This window comes from Psittacula echo (genome assembly GCF_963264785.1).
Source record: "Psittacula echo genome assembly, chromosome: 11".
Taxonomy (NCBI): Eukaryota; Metazoa; Chordata; class Aves; order Psittaciformes; family Psittacidae; genus Psittacula; species Psittacula echo.
This window is the reverse complement of record NC_137746.1, coordinates 5780524-5798242: the sequence shown is the minus strand read 5'-3', so window position 1 is coordinate 5798242 and position 17719 is coordinate 5780524. Positions and strand designations below refer to the sequence as shown.

Below are 17719 nucleotides of genomic sequence, written 5' to 3'. Positions count from 1 at the left end.
AAAGGAGGTGTCTCAAGGTGGGAATCAGTCTTTTCTCCCTAGTAACAAGCAATAGGACAAGAGGAAACGGCCTCAACCTGTACCAGGGGAGGTTTAGAGTGGAGATTAGAGGCAATTTCTTCAAGAGAAGGGTTGTCAAGTGTTGGAACAGGCTGCCCAGGGAAGTGGTGGAGTCCCTATCCCTGGAGGTATTTAAAAGGTGTGAAGATGTGGCACTTGGGACATGGCTTGGTGATGGATTCAGCAGTGGTTGGGCTTGATGATCTTGTAGGTCTTTTCCAGGCTAAAGGATTGTATGCTCATCCAGGTAATACTTGCAAGCTGTAGTCCTTTTCATCCTGTTTGGACTTCGGACAACGGAGCATGGATTGCATGATAATGGAGAGCTGTTGATGACAAGTCTTGCAGAAACTGTTCGTTTTTCTATGTCCCTTATAAATACCAACTGATATGCCTGGCTCGTCAGGTATATAGATGGTTTATTTTAACCAGCTCACTATACTGGAAGGGTGACTGTGATTATAAGCCTTTCCCTGTTCTCAGATTGTATTGTGAATTGAAAAGATGGGCTGAAAAACTCAGACTTTGTACTATTGTTCCTGAATTTTATTTAGTTAAAAGTGAAAAGACTACATGACATGTGTGGTGAAATAGGTTGCTAATGTACAGAAAAGAAGGTTGTGACTTTTCATTGACTCTCGAGTGACTTGCAGATACTCAGTTCAGGTTTGTCTAAAACAACTGGATTTTCCTAAATGTTTTTGTACTAAGATAGTGCTACAATAATACTGTCAGCTGTTAAATTTTCATCCAGACGTACTGAATCCAACTAGTCAGGAATAACATGCTGTATGCATTTGAGTGGTGTTTGTTGGTCTATCCCTGGAAAGCTTTTATCTCTTAATGTCTTGTTTCCTAATCCTGTTACTCTATCCAGTAACATTTCATAGCTCTGTCCACAGCTGAAAGACTTTGATCTCTACCATGGTAGAACATTCTGTACTACTTTTCCCACAGATGCAGTTACTGTTATCTCTTTCTGCTTTCTCTGTCTGTTTTTAAGCCCAAAATGTAAAGATGCCTACGTAAATTATTGTTAAACTCTACTGTATAACAAACTTTGAGTGCTGCATCCGTTTTCAAGGTGCCTTTTGCTGCTTCCAGCCCATTACCTTATTTTTGTGGCCATTTTTGTTTTCACTTGGTATTTTAGTTTTTGACCATGATTGTACCGAAGCAAACTACCTAATCCATAGCTCTTCATCCATCCTGTGTATTTAAGTAAATTTATGTTGGCCATAGTGTCTAATTTCAGAGTTATCTTTGGCAGTTTGAGGAGAATTTGTGGAATTACAGCCATGTATTGAACAGTATTTTTCCAAAGGATATATCACATCAAGATTCTTGAATATGATTTTACTGGGGAACGATGGGATTTCTAGCCTTCAAGGCTTGAGGAATTTCCTGTTGCTTTTTCCCTCCTGCATTTGTAAGTGGAAATGTTCTGAGCAAAGGGGAAGTTTGCATTAGATTGCTTTGGTCTTAACAGGCAAAATGCCTTAACATCAGGGTTTGTTGCAGTGTGCCGTGTTGTGGTTCTACCATTTTCCTTTATTTCCTTTAAAAAAAATGTACTGTTCTCTTAAATTTCTTAAATGTAAGGCTAAAGACAAGCTACAAAAGTGCAGTCGATATGGAAGTGCACTCCTAAGATCGTTGCTGTTCATGATGACTCTTACCACTGTTCCAAAACAATGTGTGGATCAGTGCTAGCTGTCAGTCTCCAAAGAGATTCAAGTAATAATGTCAGGGTAATGGAAGAAAATACTCTATAAAAACCAGCTTCAGGCACCTGTATTTCAGATTTTTCCCTGATTCCTGTATAAAACAAAAGCACAGATACAAAAATGCAGCAAATAACTTAACATGTCTGAAAGGTCTAATACAGCCTTGAAAAACAATTGTGAAAAGGATGTGCTTGTCTCTGGCTCCCCACCCTCCTTCCAGGGGAACAGGGAGAGGCACTTCTTGTCCAAATTAAGAGATGTGATGACTTCCTGTGTGATTGCCACGGTATAGATTCAGCTGCATGAGTTCTCTTCAGGCAAGCAAGAGATTTTCTTTCTTCTTTCAGTAAAGATCCTTTAGCTGTTTGAATCTCCTCTGCTACTCTGCTACAGGTTTTAACCTGAGCTGTGTTAAGCTGAGAATGCTTAAAAAGATCTTTGTTTTGTTTCCAGCTGACAGGTTAAACTGGATGTTTTTTGTGGTAGATGGTTTGCTGAAATCTCATCCTCTGTGCTAAAGAACTCACTCCTTTAAAAAGAAAAAAACATGGGACACTTCATTTGAATTGCTCTGAAGAACTGTAATGCTTTCAGAGCTATTATGGAAATAAATTGTTTGTTTATGTCTTGAAAAATCACTGTTTATCCGAACCGTTTTTTAGTACCCAAAGATTCTTGTACTCTTGGCATTTGAAAGGGTAAATATATTTGTATTATAAGTTGCTGTTGGCTCTAAATTTCTAAACCCCTTTAATGATATGACCAGTGTGTAACACTAAATTGTGTGTTTACAGTTGTGTAAACAGAAATGTCTTTCATCAATTTCAGCTGCTGTACCCTGAAGATATCTTCTGTGTTTCATTTTGTGCCTTCTGTACATAGCTCTGTGTGGGTTTGTGTTGTTCCAGGATACATTACAACATCAGAAAGGACAAAAGAGCTTTGCATTCTGCTGAATTCGGGCATCTGGCATTTGCTATTTCTCTTACTCCTCCTTTATGCCATCAGTACCTGTTTAGCTGCCAATTTGAGTACATTGTGTTTGCAAAACCATTTGTTTCTCTATGAATTTGAATGCACTTCCTTGTAGGCAAAATGCATGCATGTAAAAAGCCCATGTTGGCTGCTGGGGTTTTACAAGATCAGCTTTAAATGTTGTCCTTTTTTGCCGTAGCCTACACTTGGCAGATAACTCAGAAATCCTGTTTTCACAACCTATTTTGTTTAGTTAAACTTCCCACTGCAGTGATATTTATGACTGCTTTAGAAAAAAAGTTATACCCCCCAGAATGGCTGCTAAACAGCTGTTTCATAAATGTCTATAGCCTGTGATCCATATTGTAATGTTTTTCAACCTCTAGGCAGGTATTGATTCAAATGTGAATTCATTGTTCTAGCTGCACTAGAGTTAAAAATAGCTTGTGTTAGTGAGCCTAATTCTTGGGCATATAGTCACAGCTTTTAGCATGTGAGACTTGGTTTGTTAAATACTTCTTTTTTTCCTATAAGAATGCAGTTATCTTTAGGCTTTGTTAACAAGAGGGGGTGGCTTCCTAGTGCGTAACAGTGAAGTAATTCATCAAAACTTGGAGTTAGGGTTTTTGTTTCATTTTTTGCCTGTTTGAACAAATTGCCATCTGGGTGAATGTATTTTCCATTTCAGTTGCAGATCGCCTGGGCTGTGACCCTCGAACACGTTTCCAAGTTCCACCAAACACCAAGCAGTGGATTGCTTTACTACAGCGAGGAAACTGTACATTTAGAGAGAAAATACTGCGAGCAGCTTCACATAATGCCTCAGCTGTGGTCATTTACAACAATATATCCAGTGAAGAACCTGTTACAATGACCCATCAAGGTAAATAAAATGTAATCTCCTTCACCGTAATACTTTTCTGCCCAGGTATTCTTTTGCCATATAAACTACTGCTAAAGACCTCTTGGCAGTGCACGGATGCTATTTGAAATAGCCTGTTCTCTGATGAGGCTTACATGCATGCAATATAGCAAAATAAGCCAGTAATTCTGAAAAGTTATTTTCCTGTAGTGTACATTTTATCCAATGAGGAACACTTTCCTCTGCAGTGGGGATATAGGTGTTTCGGAAGGAGGAAGTATCTGTAATATCTTAGGAGGAATCTGTTTCAAACCTTTCTGAAGAAGAGCTAACATATAATGGAAGGTCTAGAATTTTACAAAGCTTCTGAACCTGAAGAATTTTTATAGTAGCATGTCTTCAACTGGCTGTTATGATGGGAGTTTGAGATGTTAACAGTTATCAAGATCTGAGCTTGCATGCTTTTTTTTGATGATGGTTTACAGAGGGTTCTCTTTCTACAGTGCGTCTTTGAGTGCCATACATGAACCAACAAAACATGGGGGTTTGGAGAGCAGTTGTCTCTTAAGTTGTCCAGAGTTAGAGTACTGCTGGTCTAGAATGATGCTGAAAATCTGGATTTCTACAGATTTCTACTTTTTTAGGACTGTGTAAAATTTCTCAGTTACTAGTGGGTTACTTTAGCTAGCGGGAATCATACATGAACATTTTCCTTGGTTAAAAATGATGTTCACAATTCTGATAACTGCACTTTTCATTTTCCCAGAAGGTTTTTTTCAATTTGAAATTATTTAGCTTAATCAGAAAAGACATATTTCTGTATTTGATGGCTGGCTGATTTTATTTTATTAGAGTACTTTCCTTTTTCTTTTAAGCTTAGGGGATTGCTTGGAAACTGGAATTCCCTAATTATTTCTCTGCATATTGTCACACAGAATTGAATTCTTTTACTAAAGAACCGCAGTTTGCTTCTTTCTCTTTTTTTACAAGGGAAATATCTTGTGGCTCTTCTGGTTTAGTGGGGTTTGACCTTCTCAAATTTTTGTACTACAGGAATTTTTCAGGGAGATTTTGACCTCTGTTTGGCAATTCAAAGGCTGTTGACAATCCAGTTTTATCTTAGGTACCTTCCTAGGACATTTTTGCAAGTAGTCTACAGACAAAAAGTCCCATGTTCTCTTGAAACACTTTTTACCATCTTCATTTTGTGGTTTTTGACACTGCTCTCTCTACTGAGGTAACTCTTAAGCCTGCGGTTCTGGTCTCTCTTTGAGATGAATTCCTATATGATTGTAAGGTCTGCAGTCTCTGCTTAGCAATGATCTCTGACTTCTCCTGTGGCCTGGAATACCTTACTATGGCAGGAAAAAAAGACTATGAGTAACACTACAGCTCTAGCATTGTTTGCCCTGTTACATGTTCAGTTATATAAAGGGTTTAATTGTAACTTCAGTACCTTTTTTCTTGTAATGCTGTTAGATTTGGCAGGTGCTTTCATAGCAGTGGGATGGTGTCTGGCTTTTATTAGGAAATCCTAGTTCACTCAGTGTTTCAGTTCTGACTGGTGTGTTGCCTTTGAAACTCAATCAATAGGTGCAGTGGTTCTGGTAGGTTGAAATAATGTCTCAAGTTATAAAATGTGAGAGCTGCTGTGGATAAAATTATGTCTTGTAAGCCAGCCAGGCAACTGTTTCAATACTTGATACTTGGAGAAAAGCCAATACTGTTTTCAGTATGTTGACTTCAAAATACTTATTCATGGCAAGCTTTAAAAAAATGTAATTAGTAGAGATGATGTATCTGAGTATTTGAGATACTGATGTTTAGCTGCAAGTACTCAGTCCCTGGTATACTCTATCACTGATTTGGGCTGTAGGCACTCTCTCAAAATTAATATTTGATTTGAAGTGTTCAAACTGTGTGACAGACTAAAAGTAATTATCTAGAAATGAAGTACCACCTTACTACCACACTGTAATAAAGAGGAATGTCATTCCACAGCTTTTGTTTTGATTGCATTATGGTCGTGTGAGGGATCTCCTCAGCAATCTGTGCTTTGCAGAGCTTCCTATAAATAACTTCCTGTTTGCTTGATGTAGGAACGGCGAGTCTGTGTAACTGAGATGTAGATTAGTCCTTCTTTGGTGTTAGCCTCAGTACAGGAAGGGTTTGGAATCCCACATTCCCTTCAGTGAGAATTATTCCAAGTGCAATATAGATTGATGAACCTATGCAAACGAACATCTGTAAAGCAGTCTTACATATGTTCACAGCACTCTCCGGTCTTTTTTTCTGCAGTTTCAACCATATCACTGCTTGTATGCTGATTATGTGGTGAATGACCACATCATCTGCTACTTTGATATTCTGGTGTGCTACATCTCTTTAGGATTTTCTGTTCCTAAAGGTGGGGAGGAATTGATGCTGTGTATCTAATAGTTGGTTTGCTGCTAATTCATTTAAATAGGTGTTGAGTAAGGTTGATACAAAGTGAAGATGAAGGTGAGCCACCAAGCTGGTCTTGCTTCTGCAAGATATCCAGTGCTGTGCAGTATTCCTCTTTTTCTTTTAAAAATGCATTCTTCACAAGACAATTCTGCAGCTGTATTACGATGACCAGGTTCACAGCTCTACATTTTCTTTCCATAGACAGGTGAAAATGGACTTTGTGTCATTTTATATCAATGTAATGTAATTTTTATGCTGCTGTGTAGCAAGCCTTAGGAATATTCTTTCTTCCTGGTAAAGCAGAAAGGAAAGTGGCAACTGCTGGTAATGCGTACTCTGTGAAATGCACACTTTCCTACTTTGGTATTTGCATAAATTCCAGTCATCTGCTTAGGCAATGTTTGTGGTAAAAATAAGTAAAATATTATATAGATTTGTGTGTTGCCCACCTACAGAGAGGTGATTACCTATGAGAAGAGCTCAGTAAGCTCTTCTCACCTATGGGATTAGTATTTTATTCAAGTTATTTTATGGTTGCACACACATTTGAAAATTTTAATCTTATGGAAATTTGTTCATGCTCAACATATTAATTAGCAGAATATAAATGCCTCCTGGTGGCTGGATAAGAACTGTTGCTCTTCAATCAGTCTATCATCACTATGTCATGTGAACAGTTTCTATTGCTATATCAGAAGTTGCCTTTTCTTATGTAATAGTCCACTGAATCTCTGCCCCTTTGACTTCAAGTTGTGTTTTAAAGTAGGTATTGATCTTAGGGAGTTGGTGAGCTTTAAAAACAACAAAAACCTGTTGTTGTTTGCAACATTGTTTCCTCTTCTCTGTGTATATCTATGTATGTATTACTGTGCGCATATAAAATAAGCTTATTTCACACATTCTCATAGATGTCCTCTAAGTGAAGGACATCTTTCCCAGCATAGGTTATGTTAGACTATGATATCACTGACAGGAAGGCAATTTTATGAGTGGTTTTGCCTGCTACTTCTGTTAAAGCAGAACGAATAATGTCTAATGTAAAAAAGAGCCTGTGTGGTAGAGAGAATATGTAGTAGCTGTCTCCTTTATAAACAATTATGGGAAGAGGAAGGAAATGCAGGTAATGTGTCTGGTGGAGACAATCCTGTCAAGTACAAAATAGTTAAATTTGATATTGAGCTTATCTGTTAAAATCTATACTTTTATTTGGATTCATAGAAAATAATATAAGCCAAAGAAGCCTTTAAATTTAAAATTTCATACTCAGAATTTATGGAACAAATATAGGCAGAAAAATATAAACAAATATAGAAGAGAGTGTCAAAATGAAGTTACTGGGTTCCAGTAACTGCTGTTCATCAGTGCTGAAGAAATTTCCTGAATTGTTTAAACAACTTCTAATATAATACCTTTTTCAGAGGATTTACCTCATAGAGGTAAATCTTTCAAAGTGTTTTGAACAAGCTGAAGGTGTTTCACGAAGGTTAATCTCCATTGCACTTCAAAAGAAACGATGCCTTCATTTTCTGCAAGGTGTTTGTTTCTTGATGTGCATGGAAGGTGACATTCTGCTGTGGTACTGTGAGAGAGCTGCCCAGCACTAGCTCTTAGAAACAGCTTCATCTCCTAGGGGGGATTTCTCATGGCCCTGTATTCACTTAAAAAGCACACTAGCACAGGAAGGCAAGTTCTGTACTAGCTTTGAACTGTGCTAAACCTGAATGTATTTTATGTGGATTATTTTAGGTCACTGGGTCAGAGGCAGGAGGAACAGGAAGGAATTTGGAGGTATTGCCATCTAATGGCTATTCCATGTTCTTGCCCTCATTCGGAGTGGGTAGGCTGCAGATAGCAGCAGTTGAAATGCCACTGTCTTGTGGCACTCTCACTGCATACAGCCAAACTCTTCCTCTGCTGCTTGCCTTTTCCTCACAAATGTCTGTTATGTAACTCTAATCTGAACTGGTGCATGAAAGCTATGGCATTGCAGATTATTTTGCACAAATGTGTGCTGATGAGTATTTCTGCTCTATACCACTGCAAAACTTCCCTTGCATTATTGAGATCCACCCTTTAATCCACAGCTCAAAATTTTATGGTATATTGCAATATTGTTGTTATATTATTTATTAGTTTACACTGGCATACTAGTGAAAAGAAAGGAGAAATGAGTCATTGAAGTTGAAGCTTGAAAAAAGGCAAAGCAATCAATAGTCTAACCATAGTTTATGTATCCTTGATCACTTTATATTGTTAATATTTGCTGATTGAAAATATGGGGAACAAGTGTCAACAGCATTATATTTTATGCTGTTTTCCCAACTGTTTCTTGGGAGTTGTATCCATCAGGAAAATCTGTCACACAGTAGATGGAGGTGTCTGACACTTAACAAGGTGTGAAGAGGAGCGTGTTTGAAGCACAGATTCTGGACCATAAGGAAGCACTTGTCTCTTCAAGACAAGCCAGGGAAACCCCTTTACAAAGCTAATACAACCTCAGTGCCTTGCAGAGCTTCTTATCAGTGTTTCTGTGTGGTACATGCCTCACCCACAACTGAAATAGCAGCCAGGCTGATTTTTCTTTAGCCAGCTGAAAGGGTAATTAGTTCTGTGACTGTGAAAAGGCCCATGGGACTGTTAGTGACTGTAAGTAATTACATTCTTTTTTTAATCCAAAGTCTGAGCTCCAGCAGCTGAGTAATTCCTAAACTATATAGATTTGGTGGAATCAGATTTATGATATTCATCTATGAACATGCTATTTATAAAGCTCTAAAAATATTTTGTAGTGTCCTTGGGTAAGGCTCTCTTGCCATTTCTCTTTCGTGCTTCACTGAATTTGTTTGGAATGACTTTCCGGATTGATGGATCTGTATGGAAGTTGTCTGTAGATAGAAGAAAATACAGGAGCATGACAGATTACCCTTCTTAGAAATATGAGGATTTTTTAGCTCCAACTTCCATTAGTGAGAATACGAACTGCTGTCCAGAAATAGCAAAATGGAAGCTGTCTACTAGCACTAGAGAATGCAAGATTGTGGAGACTTTTGCTATCAAAGTGTCTTAATTGACAACTAGATCAATAATGTCTATATTATGTTAATATTATTGATTAATCAAGGATGCAACACTGTAACCAGTGATTAGGTGTTCACCCACATCTAAGGTAACAGGTGTTGTACACTGTTTGGAAGTTTAAGTGAAGAAAGGTGGTTTTCAAATAAGCAGAAATATCTTTTGAAGATAAAGACATATTTCAGAAATGTGTGAAACTGTGACATGAGGAACATTTTTCAGTAGTGTCATGTGTTAGGATTATACCATTTCCCTAGTCAAAACTTAATGTGATTCTTCTACTTTTTACTAATTTGCATTTGTTCAAGGTTTGAATATAAAATTTGGTCTACTCTGCTAGCATACTAATACCTCAACAGTAAAAGTAGTCATTAAATAGAACTGTAAATGCAGTTTACTCACCATAATACATAGTTAAATTCTTGTAAAACTATATGAATGAAAGAAAAAATTCTGTGCACGGATTATGGGAAGGGGTGATAAAATGATGAATTCCTTTGTACAGAGTTTGTGGTGGGGTTTTTATTTTTGCATCATTATTTAAATGGAATGTCCGTTTCCTTTTCAAAAAAATTGCAGTGTAAGTCAATGCAAAGAAGCATTGCTAAAAATGTTGTGTGACATGTCTCCAAAATCATTGTGACATCTGTCTGCTTTTCCCTTATCTAGGCTTGGTTTTCCCTAGCGTAAAGAACCCGAAAGGTCACATGTATTAAAAATATATATAAATATATTTCCCAGAAGATAAAAGTCCTTCTACAGAAAGGGAATATGTGATAAAAGTGGAATGATCAAGGCAGTCAAAAGTGAAGGAGAGGGACATGGCGAAACCCAAACCCATTTTCCTTACCATTTTAAGTGAACTCTGCTGCAGTTCTGGTTCCAGAACATAAATTTTTCTTTGGGTGCTCCCCCCTTCTCAGCCCAGCCATGAAGTTGTCCTCATGGTGCCCATCAGGAGCAGCTTAGAGAAGAGGTGAGTGCATCTTGTAGCTTAATAGAAGGATCTTAATTTTTCTATCAGTGTTCCGTGTAGTGTAACTTACAGTAGAAGATAAGGAGCTCTCTGGGTGAGGTTGTTAGAGAGGAAATGATCTGCAGTGAATCTGAAGTCCAACACCTCTGTTCTACAGACTAATATTGTATCTTTGAGGGACTATAAGAACTGGTTTTCTTGAGTCTGGTATGCTGACTTTAGCAGAGGCAGCTGGACCTTGTCAAGCTTGAGGAAATCCAAGGGCATAGCTCCATCATCTCATGTGTATTGGCATGATTTGGACTTGTGAATGAAGCAGGATTTAACGGTGACTACCTGTTTTGATTTTATGCAGATTTCTTCTTAAGCAATGTCTTCCTGAGTGTCAGAATGGAGCAATTGAGTTATGAAATCATATGTTAGTAATTGTCATCTAAATACAACTCAATAGTTTCCTCACCTGATCTTGTTATTTAGCTCTCCTTTTAGGAACTCTTACTCATACTAGCTTATAAAGCTGATCAAATATGTGGCAAGAACATGACAGTGAGGCATTTCTTGTTTAATGAAGGGGCATTGGAAAGATCATTCCTGCTTCTAAGGTTATTATTTATCACTTATGGACTTAATTTAATGTGCTACAGGCTAGCACAACAAGAATCTGATTAGGCTTCAATGTTTGTTGTGAAGTTAGCTGTCACACCCATCTTTGGAAAGCTACTCTTGCCCTTTCTGGTTTTCTAATCATATGCCTCAATCCTAAGCTTGTTTTTCTTAAAGGAGCAGAACTTTGTGGACATCCGTCATATGTTTATGAGCATTACAGCAATGCATGGTACATTGCAAAATCCTGAGATGTATGTAATCATATCTAGAGGGTGTAGGGCAGTGTCCTTTCTTAGCCTGGCAGGATAAAATCTGTTGAAGCTCTTTGCTGCAATCAGAGAGGACTTTTGAGTGTTCTTCAGACGCTGCTTGTAAATTGACTATATTTTGATTACAATTCGCAGAAGCCTGTTCCTCGCTGAACTTGGAATATCTACTTCTCTGTCCTCTTAAGTAGACAGCCCAAATTCAGGTTTTAACCTCTTTTTTTTCTTTTTTTTTTTTTTTTTTTTTTTTTTTTTTTAGATTCCTTTGCATAGGTTTGTGTAGCAAAGACACTTGTGATTTCTGCGGATACTTGCTTAATGTTTTGGGATACTTGCTTGTTCAACTGGTTGCATATAATTGCGTCATCCTATCTGACTTTTACATAACCATTTTATATAGTGTTGTCCTTCACAGTTTTTCTTACTGTAGTGTTGTAAGATCCATCTGACACTACAGAAAATAGACATCCTGAAAGTAAATGTTTACAGAGAATAATTCATCATTTTCAGTATTACAAAGGCAACAGGAAGACAAAAGTTTTAAAATGCTATCCAGTCTAGTTTTAAAACTGATATATATTCTTGGCATTAAATTCTTGCCTTGTTCAGAACTAAATAACTGACATTATGGGTGTTTTCTGTTTTCAGAAGTATTTGATTTGGGACATCTAAACCAACATATTTTACTCCTGAGATTGCACTTGTGTGTTGACAGCTTGGATGTGCTTTTGTTTGCTTTCTGATTAGATAAAAATCAAAATGTGTGCAGCTAGACCTGTTTTAATTGCTCTGAAGACATGCCAAGGCTCTTCCTCTTGGTGTCTGATTTTCCAAAAGCCTGTTTCAGAATGTGAGACGTATTCTTCATGACATGTTTCTGATTTGTATCAGAATAAAACGTACCTGAATAATTTGTGCATTTTTCCCCAATGTTATGGAATACTTATGGAATTTATATTTAAAAGGTATAGTTTTCTAGTAGTGCAGCTTTGCATATGGCTTAGTATGTCTTTCCCTTTCCCTCGCCTCATGGGTTTCATGGATCGTATCCTCTGTGGCTAAATCCTTTACCTTATAGAGGTAATTGTTGCTTCTTTTTCTGACCCTTGCAGCTCAGATATCCTCTGGTGTTTTCACGGAATTCTCAAAATTTCATATATAACCATAGTTCTTCATTTGTAATTTCCTAGTTTCTTTGTTGACATTTTGTGGGCTACTAAATTCTGTTGGAGTGGTTTCACTGTTACTTAATGTTATTCCAAGAAATCAGTCACTCACAGTAATAGGACTGATCCCTTTCCTGGGTACTGAATAGTGTGTGTTGCTGTATTTTGATTTCTGATACACGCTCAGAAGTGCTTAGCATACAGTTACAGGATTCTAATAGAATAGGAAAGTCTGGTATGTGAAGATGGGCAGTTTTATTTCCAGTTATCATTATGATGTTCTAGTTGTTGCAGTCAGGTAGGTGGTGGCATTTCAATGTCTGAATCATGCCCTGCATCCAGCCTGCAAGTGACTGTTTGCGCCATTCTTTATCTGTATCAGGAAGGTGGGATTTTGTTTGATCTTTTTTAAGGAAGTACTCAGAAATATCCCCCAGCAGAATTACTCAGATAAATGTGTTAACTTTAGGTTTTTCAGAACTGAAGTCATAAAAGCATTCAATTAATTATTGTCTGCTATTTAAAAAGAGAATGATACTCTTGTGCAGGCATGAGATGAGTGCAGTCTGTCTGTTTCATGCTCTCCCTGCAGCATCAGCAGGCACTATCAAAGAGCTAGGAAATTACAAGGACTTCAGCTGAAAACATCAGCCATTAGAAAAGTCCTAACCTTTGTTATTAACCTGACTTAATTCCCACTTCTCTGCATACCTTGTTGCATCAAATCAAAATAGTTCAGTGCCTCCTATAGGTGTTCCAACATGTGCCATGCATGAGATGGGATCTAAGTTTTTGCCTTTCCTGTCTATGAAGGTGGTTGAAGCATTGCAGCAGTAGCAGCAGTACAGTGCCAGGTTGCTCATATGCCCAGGAGGAAATGTCTCTCCTGCCCTTGTCCCAGAGTAAAGACCAAACAGCTGCTTGGACTGTTCACAAGCCTAGGAATAAAAAAATCTGCTGTTTGGTGGTTGCATTTTGCCAGGCTGCTGTTCCCTGCATCCTCCAAGGGACAGTAGATGGAGGGATGGTGTCTGAAGTCTGCTCTTTGAGCCATGGGTGTCTTTAGCTTGGTATCCTGGCCATAGTTGCCCATATTTTGAGCTTCAGGCAAGCATTTGGTAGATAAGAATCAACGAAACAAAACACAAAAGAAAACCATTATTTGCTTGTGATGAGACTAGTAGTTTTTCTTTGAGATGACTTTCTACTGACTTTCTCAATGTGCTCTGTTAGAATTTCTAGGAGAGATGGATAAGCTATGGAGAGTGCAAAGCAGTTTCCTTAAGAGCTCTGCAGGAAACTTCTGGATGTTGCTATTTTTCCCATCTTCTTGGTTTTAGTGTCTTAGCTTTTAAATGCTTCTCTCTTCTCCTCTCCCAAAGTATTGTTACACAGATTTAATGATTAATGCAACTTCATTCCTTTTTATACATAGAGTTGTATAACTGTCCTAATTAAACATGCACATGGTAAAATTGCACGCTGGAAAGAGCTGTCTGGGCTTGGATGATAGCAATTAAATGATTTATATTCACAGGTGTCAATATTTATCTTAGGCCTATCCTCTGTCCTAGCTCGTCATCTATGGTTGAGCATGTAGTTCATTGGCTTTAGCTAGCATTCCAGCTTATCTTCCCCGGACACTGTTCTTGGCTGAGGAGAAGTATTGCTTTTCATGAGATTATGTAGCAAGACCATATTCTAACTTTTGCAAACACTGTTAATCTTTCTGTGTTCACCTGAGGGATTTTTTTTCTGCTTTAAGTTTCAGAAATGCAAGGTTTCAAGATGCTTAAAATATATGAATTGGTGTCTCTTCCTGCCCCCAATTGTTCTCAGACAGGGAGCTCTTGCTAAAGTTATTTAGGGTGATGCCCCTGACAAAAATACGGATGAACCAAGTCCCAGTTTCCACTGAGCTTCAGTATGTTAAACAGGCACCATTTATTTTTCTTTTTTGCAGTTCTCCTTGGCTCTTGCAGGGTCAGAAGCAGCAGTAGCACTTCGGCTGTTCCCAGTTGAGTCATTCAGAATGCAAATCACTTTGCAGCCATGCCAGTGGTTCCCTTTGTGCTGGCCTTTATATAAAACGCATGACAGATTGTCAGCTTTGTCACATTTCCTGGGCAGCAGGGAATAGGTAGACAGTTCAGCTTTTGATTTGAACAGAACTGGACTAGTATCAGAAGGTATTAGTCAGCTTTGCATTGCAGATATCTGTAATCATGTCAGGATGCTACACTGAGTGCTTCTGGCTGATATTCTGATACTAACATAATTCCTTGGTGCAAATAAATACCTACTGGGTAAACTCAGCAGAATATGTGCCCTGAGGAATACAGTCCCCCCACACCCTTCCCTGCCTTGCTTTGCTATCCAAACTAGATACAGAAAATAGTATTAAAGCCTAGGGAAAATACCAAGTACCTGCTCTGGATTGGTTGTGCACCACCTGAGCTGCAGGGGCTTGGAGTTGCAGGAGCATGTGCTGCATCTATGTATAGAATCTTGCAGGAGGTTGCTCTTGTCCTGTAATTAAGTGCTGCAAGTCTAGGCAGGGACTCTTCCCAACTGGACAGATAGAAATTAGAGTAGATTGCCTGAAAATAACGTAAGTGGTGGATTTTTACTGTTTCTGAGCTTTGCTGCCTTTTTAATATCTTGATTAGTTTGCATAAAACCAAGCTCAGTACATCTTGATCTGAAGTGTCCCCGGAGCTGAAATACAGTGGACCTTGTGTGAGTCTGTGGATGCTAGTGATTAAATAAGTTATATCCATAAACTGTGTTGGGTTTTGGTTGCTTATTCAAAGCTTTTGAGTTAGTGACACTTGTTTCAAAAAATTCAGAAGGAAACACTGAACATTCTTGCTACTTAGACACATGTTATTAGGACAAGGCATGAATGTCTTTACCCTTTAAATTTTAAATAAGGAAAAGTTGAAATTTCTTGGGGAAAACAATTTTGAGGCTGTAGAATGTTTTATAAATTACTGTGCTAATCCTAATCTCTGAGATTATCAACTTTGAGTCTTCTGCATAGTTATGTCAGCACAGTCCACAACACCAATGTTGGGGAACTTGTTCTGAAACCTGAGGATAGTCACTGCAAAAATTACTATTTAGCATGGTGAATTGAAAGAGCAATGAAATAACATTTAAGACTGTTACACAACTCTATTAAAGCCCCCACTTCTAAAAATTATCTGTCTGGGTCTTTCACACTGACTTATTGTGCCCTGGGTTTTAAAGATGCTGCTCTTTGGGTGTTCTACATCATTTTGTGGCTATAATAACTTCTTAAAAATCAAATTTTGATTAAAAGACTGAAGAAATTGCTTGTGTTAAAATAGAAACTCATGTTCTCTCTTCACTGTCGCAGTAGGTTCTCTGTAACTTAAATCCACTCTAAATCCAAAATCTCAGTCTGAAGTTACTTGCATTATACAGCTCCTCTGTGAGGGAATGTGAACTGAAGCAAACAGATGGAGCAAACAGATGAGCAGACTTTGCAAGCAATTTGAAAATAGGTCTTGAAAGGGGTTTTAGTGTAGGAAGCAAATAGAGCTGGATGAATAAGAATGGTACTCATAAGGCTTTTTTCTTTCTGGCTTTGCTTTTCCTATAAACTTTGCTTTCTTTGAACTTAGATCAGAATTGCCCTGAGTTTAAGCTCCTCTCTTTTTATAGGGCCTTTGCTTTTAAAACATGGGTGCTCTGTCTTCTCTACAGTTGATTTTGTTTTTTCTCAGCAAGTCTTGTGGTTTGATTCTATTACTATCCTTGTATCAATAATTTTCCCTTTGGGACAGAAGGTAGTGTAGAGGCAATACACTATGAAAACCAGATGGGCTACACATTCCAAATGGAGCTTACGAAGCTGTCAGCTTCATTGCGATCATATCAAGCGTGTCTTTGTATGGATGATAAAATCAGCACTCAAATTTCTGCCAAGTTTTTTTCATTTCTCTTTTACCTTGCATCCGGACTTACTTTCACTTCAGACAGAAGGGATGTATGTAGATGTTTGACTTTGTTGCTTCTGTGCTGGAAATGTGATGTACAGGTTCTTGACAACCTTGGTGGCATGTGAAAGCCACATAACCTCATGGGGGAACTTGCATAACTCTCCAGAGGAACTTGTACACAGCACTGTGTATACTAAGACCACTCTAGGAATATCATCTAACTCATTGTCTAAATGTTTTGCTGTGAGTTGCCCATCTAGGTATCCACAGCTTCAAATCTGGAACAAATGTACTTTTGAAGGCTAGTTCAGACTGCACACAGTAATTATAATGTGGGAAGTACTGTGTAACCGCTGGTAGAGACCTGTTACTATGTGTGGAGCTGCAGGTAGTTTGAATGTTAATGCCTTAATTTGAAAATGTGATTTTGAAGAGCAAGCCATGAGTTGAGTGTCCAGTACCATGTTCTGTGTGCTATAGATGGCTTAGATTGAAATCTTTAAGTTGTCAAATGACTTTGCATTTGGAAAATCTTATGTGTGATATACTATTTTTAAATGTAAATTACATATTTCTCTCCTTTGTTATAGGGACTGGAGACATTGTTGCTGTCATGATTACAGAATCAAAGGTTAAGGAGATCCTGAATTACTTGGAAAAGAATATCTCTGTCCTGATGGCAATAGCAGTTGGGTCCCGTGTTCCTCCTAAAAACTTCAGTCGGGGCTCTCTAGTCTTTGTGTCAATATCATTCATTGTTTTGATGATAATTTCTTCAGCATGGTTAATATTTTACTTCATCCAGAAGATCAGGTATACAAGTGCACGTGACAGGAATCAGGTAAGGGCACTCCTCTTTTGTTTCTCTGTGTTCTGGAGGTGATGTTTCTGTGTGCAGTAGTCAATAGAGAACAATTAATGTCCATCAAACTAGTGTTCACAGCCTCTTTGTTCCAAGGCAGGGAATGTTGCTGAACAAGGATTTTTATATAACAAAGTGTTTTTATTCTGAGCAGCACCAGTACAAGATCTTATCACATGACAGGAAAGGATGGAACTGAAGAAAAATATTTGCATTTTGATGAGTAAAAGTCTAAGAGGAAGATCCAGTTCTATGTTGGCTCAGTAATACGTACTGTGTGTACGTTGGGAATGGGCAGGAAAGTTAAATAGTAAATGAAATTGTATAGTGTAGGGGAACACAGAGCTAATGTTACAAATTCCAACCATGTTCTCAAAGATAGTAGTTAAGGTAATTCAAGAGGTATTTCCAAACTATAATCTGTCATGGATGTTAATTAGTGATCTGTGTTTATTTTCAGCTTTATTCGAGATTACAGTTGGTATGGACCACCCAATTCTCCTGGCTATGTATTTTAAGTAAAATTGAGTTCAGTATGCCTTTTTTACTTTCTTTTGCAATTAATTTAAGACCTGAATTAAGTATGGCCACACTTGGAGATCTTGACTACATCAAGTCATCAATTCAAATATAGATTAAATGTTAAAAGTAAATGTTTTACTAGTGTGGACTTAATGGTGCACTGCCTCCAGAGTGTGCCTTGGCTTTTATCAAGCAGGGTCAGTAAG

The 17719-nt window shown here is 37.9% G+C and overlaps 1 protein-coding gene across 2 annotated transcripts in view; it reads left to right on the top strand.

Moving 5' to 3' along the window:
- Positions 1 to 17719, top strand: part of RNF130 (ring finger protein 130) — a 44249-nt gene that overhangs the window by 7158 nt on the left and 19372 nt on the right. For both annotated transcript variants that reach the window (XR_013957815.1, XM_080627368.1), the window contains exons 2-3: positions 3451 to 3645; positions 16720 to 16970. Coding sequence is in view for 1 of the 2 variants with exons in the window: in XM_080627368.1 (XP_080483494.1) it covers positions 3451 to 3645; positions 16720 to 16970 (446 nt within the window). In the remaining variant the exon portion in view is untranslated. The remainder of the gene's footprint in view (positions 1 to 3450; positions 3646 to 16719; positions 16971 to 17719) is intronic.